Source organism: Cucurbita moschata, unplaced genomic scaffold, assembly GCF_002738365.1.
Source record: "Cucurbita moschata cultivar Rifu unplaced genomic scaffold, Cmos_1.0 Cmo_Scf00014, whole genome shotgun sequence".
NCBI lineage: Eukaryota > Viridiplantae > Streptophyta > Magnoliopsida > Cucurbitales > Cucurbitaceae > Cucurbita > Cucurbita moschata.
In genome coordinates, this window is record NW_019268530.1 from 3,023,546 (window position 1) to 3,031,396 (window position 7,851).

The 7,851-nt window shown below is 36.6% G+C and overlaps 2 protein-coding genes across 2 annotated transcripts; one reads left to right on the plus strand and one right to left on the minus strand.

The window, feature by feature from the left end:
• Nucleotides 1-140: 140 nt before the first annotated feature.
• LOC111452839 (transcription factor MYB48-like) lies at nucleotides 141-1,365 on the plus strand. The gene is made up of 3 exons (XM_023093743.1): nucleotides 141-401; nucleotides 518-647; nucleotides 745-1,365. The coding sequence occupies exons 1-3, from the start codon at nucleotides 284-286 to the stop codon at nucleotides 1,151-1,153; spliced, it is 657 nt and encodes a 218-aa protein (XP_022949511.1). The 5' UTR covers nucleotides 141-283; the 3' UTR covers nucleotides 1,154-1,365.
• Nucleotides 1,366-4,211: 2,846 nt separating this feature from the next.
• On the minus strand, nucleotides 4,212-5,261 carry LOC111452836 (transcription factor MYB62-like). The gene is made up of 3 exons (XM_023093741.1): nucleotides 5,100-5,261; nucleotides 4,896-5,025; nucleotides 4,212-4,747 (listed from the first exon to the last, which is right to left on the minus strand). Exons 1-3 carry the CDS (start codon nucleotides 5,251-5,253, stop codon nucleotides 4,225-4,227), a joined length of 807 nt encoding a protein of 268 aa, XP_022949509.1. The 5' UTR covers nucleotides 5,254-5,261; the 3' UTR covers nucleotides 4,212-4,224.
• Nucleotides 5,262-7,851: the final 2,590 nt, after the last annotated feature.

A 7,851-nucleotide genomic window follows, 5' to 3' on the forward strand; every position in this document is an offset into this window, starting at 1 on the left:
AAAAAAAAAAAAAAAAGACCCACACTAAATTTTGTTATCTTGAAAACTTTTCCCTATTATCTTAATCACAAGATAAAGAAGATATGAAACCCATAAGCTATTATTTTATTAAGAATGAAAGGGAGAGATTTGTTGTGCCTATACAGCTTCCACCATGTCCACAAACTAACCCCTTATATAAATCTCCTACCAACACAATCATCAACAACAACAAGAACAACAAGAACAACAAGAACAAGAGAGAGAAAAACAAGACACAAGAGAGAGAAAAACAAGACACAACATGGTGCAAGAGGAGAGTATCAGAAAAGGGCCATGGACAGAGCAAGAGGACTTCCAATTGGTCTGCTTTGTTGGTTTGTTCGGTGATCGCCGGTGGGATTTCATCGCCAAAGTATCAGGTTTGAAGGTGGCGGGAGAGTACAAATTATAGGTAGGGTTTATTAAAACCCCCCCTTCTCCTCCTCCTCCTCCTCCTCCACCTCCTTTTAACCTACCCCTTTCTCCTCCCTTACAGGCCTGAAAAGAAATGGTAAAAGCTGCCGTCTCCGGTGGGTTAACTACCTCCACCCCGGTCTCAAGCGCGGCAAGATGTCTCCCCAAGAAGAGCGCCTTGTCCTCGACCTCCACTCCAAGTGGGGCAACAGGTGAATACGAGTGCTCATGCTCAAAGTGGATAATATCATACAATTGTGGAGAGTCGTGATTCCTAACCTTGATTCTAACGTTTTTTTTTTTTTTTAGATGGTCTAAGATTGCTCGGAAGCTCCCGGGACGAACGGATAATGAAATAAAGAATTTTTGGCGAACCCATGTGAGAAAATTGGCACAAGAGAAAAAGAAAGCCGCGGTTCATCATGTTGTGGTGTCGCCGTCGTCCTCGTCGACGGTTGACTCGGTCCCGACAATTGATATCGGAGAAGAGAGCTTCTACGACACGGGTGGGGATTGGTCATGTTATATGGGTGAAGAGGATGAAAAGGGTTACTCTTATTCGATGGATGATATTTGGAGAGATATTGATGATCAGAGTGTTGTAAAGGCGGTTTGTGATGAGAAGTTGAGCTGTGGTCCAGTGGCATCACCGGCGCCGTGGGAGTACGGGGAGTACTCGCCGCCGTGGAAGGTGGCGGAGGAAAAGTTTGGGATTTGATTCATTTAAATTTGTTAATAGAAGGTGTGTTTTTGTTTTAGAGGGTAAGGGGGAAAGCTCTGACCTGTATAGCATTTGGAGTTTTCTTTACACTTTCTTGCACCATCTCATGCATCTTCATGCCCACTTTCTAAGCTACTTTTCTAAGCTACTTTTCTAAGCTTTTGTGTGATCTCTTTCCAATTTTTAGATGAAACACAAAATTTGCTCTACTCTCAAAATCTTTCGTGTTCTCCTTTCCGATCAATATGGATCTCACAATCCACCTATTTTTGGAGTTTACTGTCCTTGTTGACACTAGTTCCTCTCTCCAATTCATGTGGGACTAGATTTAGACGCAAGATTTTGATTACAAGCAATGAACGTTCCAAGAGAGCTGAAAACTCTCCTATTGCAAGGCTATGTCCGCCCTTCCCTTCTCCTAGAATCCACTCCGGGTTGGGTCGGTGGAGCTGCTATTCCAACTTCGGAAGGAAAGACTCAAAATTAATGAGAGTTTACAAACTTCACTCCTTCACCTTCCTGAACTGCCCAGTGTTCTCGCTGAAACATTGCCCAGTGTCCACTCGACTCAACGTCCTAGTTGTCATTTGTTCCTCTTTTTAATTTATGTGGGATCTCACATAAAATTTCAAAAATCAAATATTTATTAGTTAACAAGTTAGATTGTAACCCCATTTTTAAGTTGGTTCAACCGGTTAGGTTTGACCAAACCTACTTTTGAGAGAGATTTGTGAAAACGAGCACTTGGAATATGATAATGGGAGGTGGACATGTCAAGAGGACATGGTGCTCATTCATTTATAGTATAATGTTTTAAGAACAAATTAATTTAAGATTAATCCGACCATAGTGCTTAGCTTTTGAATTCCATTACATTTTCATTAAATAATATTAGTTTACACAATTCATATAAATCGAATCATAGTGAAAGTTGCCCAATTTCCACCGGCAACAAAAAAAGGCATTCCATTTTAAGCATACATATAAATTAATTACGAGCACGCTGGATGGGATTGGATTCAATCCACCCTTAAACTTTGGAGGAGCGTATATTGAAATAGGATTGAATGATATGCCCCGTTGGGTTGCATTAGGAGAATAGGGTAGGCCAACGGCACATCATCACGCTAGCCTTAGACTTTGACTGTTACAAATTGTGTTAGAGTCCGACATACAACGGTGTGCCAGACCACCACATCGGTGGAGGAGAGATGTTTTTAATAACAATTTTAAAATTTTTTTTATTATTCTTGCCAAGACGTGGCCCTTATCCCTATAAATTTTAAGATGTAATAATTTAACATCAGTTCAAGCTTAGTGGGTAGCTTTACAATTCCATTACATATTTATTCAACAATAAATATTCTCCTTAATTAGTATCACGATCTATGCTCGGGATTCAAAATTTAGATTTGACATCTGTGTATCTTGGTATTCTCCTACTTCCTCTACGACATGATCACGTTACTTATTCATCGCTTCTAAGAGTGAAAACTATCCTCACAGACTAACACAAGTCCTTCCTACAAGACCACTCAAGTTCCTATGACCGAGTCACTGAAAAAAATGTGTATCTTGCTAGTATAGGTAATGATTTTCAATTCTTTTAAAATTTTCTTAGTTATCCTTCCACGTTGGTATTCTAAGAAGACGCACCTTTAGAATTCTATTGACATGATTCTAATATCATGTTAGGACAACAACCCTCCATATTAGTATGATATTGTCCGCTTCGAGTATAAGCTTTATTGGTTGTACTTTTTCTTTTCTCAAAAGACCTAGTACAAAAGGACATAGTATCTCCTACTTGTATACTCATGATCTTCTCCTTAATTAGCCAGGGTGGAACTCTAGCAATTCTCAACATATATGAATTGTCAATATTTCCTTAGAGCATCCCAACCGCTCGAACAACAACAAAATCATAGGATTTCAACGGTTCACTTCAACCATAAAAAAAAAAAAAAAAAAAACAGGGGAGGAACGTGAGAAAGTGGGTATAGAGTTATGATCCAAGGAAGAAAAATCTTGGTTGCTATCTAAAGTATGGCTGCTGCAGTGGGTGGCGGCTGATGAGCAGCGGTAAAATCCATCAAGGATGACAAATAGCAGTCATTTTTTAAAAAAATTCTTCTTATTATTAGTATTATTCCGTTGAAAAGACACCCAATGGTCAACTTTTCAAAGGAACATGTTTGGTAATGTTTTCCAGTTTTGGTGGAAGTGTCTCATATGTTTAACCTCATTTGGCTATCAGTGAAACCAATACTTTTCACGTTGATGAAACTTGACTCAGGTTCATGAACTTGATGATGTTTGAAAACGTCCAATCAACCTCATCCTAAACTAGAATTGAATTGTGCTATAAATTTATTATGGGTTCCTTAGGATTCAAATAAATTAAATGGTAGAGGTAAATGCTTTTATTTTAATCTAAATATACTTGGAATGAATGTTTGAATTAGTTCTCGATTCTTTTTAAAGATGTGTAAATCTCAAGGAGTTTGGCTTCAATCTATAAAACTATTTATGATTTTGATAACACAATTGTTCGGTCCAAACTGCACTCTTGACACACTTGTAGAATCTTCGTTAACTCTCTCGTTATTTTTTTGATTTTCTTGTCTAACTATATGCACAAAATTTGACTCTCTCAAATTAGATTCGGTCAGTTGTATTACTTTTAGAATTGATTTTGTATTCTTTTATATCTCATAATCTTTTTCCATTTGTAAATAACTTGAAACTTTTGACACTGGTATTGCATTTCTTTTAAAACCGTGCAAAATTTTACCGTAATTTTCACATTTTCAATGTTTTTGCTTTACGTTGATTTTGTTCTATTTGTGTTTGATTTTGTACTTTCATCACGATTTGATTTCTCGAAACCTCGAAAATTGGGTCATGGTAAATTGGTATCAGAATAGAAACCAAAAGCAAAACCATGAGAGTTTATTATTTTCATAGTGGACAACATTATATCAATGTGAAGATTTGTGGTCCCTAACAGAGTATCAAAGTTATGCCCATAATTTAATGAGCCTGAAACGTTCACTTAGCCTATATTATTACATCAAGTGATGATCCAAGCTCCACAAGTTTTCAACCATGGCATCCTCCAACACCCAATCTGGTGCTATCATTTGGGCATCACGATCACCAACTTCCCAATCACCCAATGCACCAACTGGCTCATGTAGCTGCTTCTGCTCCACCATGTCAAACCTCCAAGCTTCCATGAATTCACCACAAGGACTTGGTGGCCATGCTGAGATTTCAGGCCATTGCTGGACCGAACTTGGAGGCGGCGGCGGCGGAGGAGCTCCGCTGCAATGGTTGGCCGGAAGAAGAACAGTATTATTCGATGAGTTTGGTAAGTTCATGTTATGGAGAGATGGAGGCAAATTGATGGAGTAATTGGAAGTTTGGTCCATGGCTTCTAGCATGCTCAAATGACAAATGGCATCCAAAAGTTTCCTGCTGTGAGCTTGTACTTTCAGCTGACGTAACTGTTTTTGAACTCGGGTCCTCCAGTAGTTCTTAATCTCGTTATCTGTTCTTCCAGGTAATTGTTGTGCAATTTTGGACCACCTAAAAAAAAATTAAATATCCAAAAACTAATAAGGGTTTGTCTTAAATTTTTTAGATTCAATCAAATATCGATACTTTTCAAACAAATTCTATATAATTACGTTCTAAAAAGTGTTGGTAAATCAAATTAATATGATCGTCAATATACCTATTACCCCATTTGGAATGAAGTTCGAGGATGAGGAGTTGTTCTTGAAGAGTGAGATTCCCGCGTTTAATATCAGGTTTTAAATAATTCAGCCATCTCAATCTGCAACTTTTTCCTGTTCTCTTGAGACCTGAAAAACGACAACGATTTAAGAAGAGACGAGAGAATTTCGAATCGAGAGAGAATGCAAGTGTGTATAAATACCAGCTTGTTTAGCCAATAGGTTCCATTGGCCTTCACCATGAGCAGCAATATAATGAATCAACAATGTGTCCTCTTCAACAGTCCATGGCCCTCTTCTTAGCTCACTTTCTTCCTCACTTGGCCTATGGGCTGCTGTACTTGACACACCAGCCATAGGGACAAGAGGCAAAGAGGGTATTATTGGAGTGTAGATGTGCATAACAAATGGCAAAAACAAAGGGTTTTATAGAGGGAAAAGAATGAGAAAGGGCCAAAATAAAGGCACAAAGCCACAAGATATGAAGCAATTGAAAAAACTATGGTTTGACAATGAAAGGGTTTGTGTCCCTTTTTAGTACATTGCGTGGAAGTTGGAATTTTCTGAAATGGGGAAATCAGCTGAGCTGAGCTGAGCTATCCAAACTTCCCTTTAATTTGGTTCTTTGAGACAACTTTTTCGTTAAAATTAATGAACAATGAACCTGGTCACCCTTTCATTCATGTCTATTATCTTCAACTCTCCCATGATTGTTCATAATTGTTACAAACCCTTTTCATTTTAAATCATGATTTCCCATTCAATCTTGAGGTTGTTCTTGAATCAAGATCATTTTTGGGATGTTTTATCAAATGGGTTTTGTTTGTATCCCATTTTCCCTCAAAGAATTACAAGAAACACAATGAAATTTAAAGGGGCCTCTCGATGGGAGATGAGCATCAGAATTTCAAAGGCCATAGACTTAACAAAGTGATGCCTTTCTCATCTTTTTCTTTGCTTTCTCCTCTCTATTATTAATTATTCTCACAAGCATAAATTGTCCTTTCATATTCCCATTTTCTTTTTCCTTTTCGAGACAAATATATACTCCAGAAAACGAGTATATATACTTACGTTGATATTGATATCATAAATTGTAACCAGCATTGTATCTCTGCTTTTAAAAATGAAAAATTAAGTCAACGCAAATCTTTTCATTATACTTTGTTCTCACTCATATGCTGTGATATGTATAGGGATGTCGAGGAATATTGAAGCTATCATGCACGTATCTAAATTTCAAATCTTAAACACGTCGAGCAGTGGAAAATTATGACAAGAAGAGGGCATGGACAAAAAATGGAATATAATAGTAGGGTTGTGAGAGACCATATAATATATGATTGTGAGATGGGGAATCAGAACATTAATGGATATGGGATATGAATATGATTGAGCTGCCCCTGTTTTTTTGTTGCAAACTTTGTGATTCTTGGTGGGGGCCTGCCTGAGAGTGAGAGGCGATCCTTTTTGTAATATTATTTTAAACGCTCCATGATTAGAGATATTCATTTAATTTGTCAGATACGGAAATTCATTCTAAATAGTTAATAAAATTTTCGATCTGGAGATGAGAATTGAAAAAAAGTGGGGGCGGCGGAGATGGAGAAGGTTTCCGTCGTCACCCGCTCTATAGACGTCTCTATCCATGATAAAAAGTTTTTTTAAAAAAAATTATTATTATTTTTAAAGGATAAGGATTATTAATAAAGTTTAATAAATAAAAAAAAAAAAAGAAGGGTAGAATTACGTAAGAAACTATCTCGCTCAAGACTTTAATAATGGTATTATTTTTGGATACCCTCAAGTGAATATATTTGGATTTCGTGGAAAAATGAGTTGATATGACCCACGTTTAGTTCATGAATCGATAAATTATGTAATTTTCTCGTAAATTATAATATCATAATATAACGAGGGAATTAAATTGATATTTATAAAATTAATTATCATAAATATTAAAAGAAAATGAATAGAGATGGATTTGAATGATGTGAAATAAAAGATGAATATAAAAATGGAAAAAAGAGCATTGAATTGTCCCTTTATGTGGGAAGATCCAAATCCTTAAGAAGGCAATGTGAGGAATCTGTCACATTGAAAGCAAACCCTATGAACCACTTTTTTTTGCTTCTTCTATTTCTTTTACTTAGGACCCCTACCACTAAATCTACTCATCGGTTTCTTTCATTTTTTTACGTTAATAGGTGATTCGTGGATAAACAATAGTCGGGGCCGTGTAGACTAACGAGGCCATTTGTTTACTTATGTAGTGACATTGTTCATATTCTTGGGCCTATTATAGGATGACCTAAATCATGAAAAGTTGGGTCTGGCTAGCATCGATGTCCACTAACTTTGGGGCAAAAACTAGATAGGAAAATAGAGCAACCCCATTAAAAAAAGAAAGCTGGTGGAACACATTTGTACGTGAAATGGATTTTATCTTAAAAGTATGTCATGTAGTGTACACGTCTGTTGCATAACATACTAGAGAAGTAACTAATAATCGTCCGACATACAACACACGTGAGATTCCACATTAAAAAATTTCTTACCATATGTATGCTCGTATTTAATATTTCATTCATGTTTATCATACATGGTACATTGCAGTGTCTCACAAGGCATATCAACATAATTTTGTTAACTTAGTAATCATAACCGACAAGGAAGTACATGGACACACGGTTCATTCAAATATCATTACATCAATTATAATAAATAATAAGACCACGTGAAACATGTTATTCTAAGAGCAAGCTCGCTTGTCGTCCAAGCTTTCCTTGATACTTTTAAACTTGTTTTGACCAAACATTTATCAGGTACGATATCCATTCATTCAGAGAAATCGAGCTTAAAACCTAAACGAGTCAACTGAATCAATTGAAACCAAACTAAACGGGAAGAACGAGAGTCGGGATTTTTTTTTTTTTTTTTTTTTTTTTTTTTTTT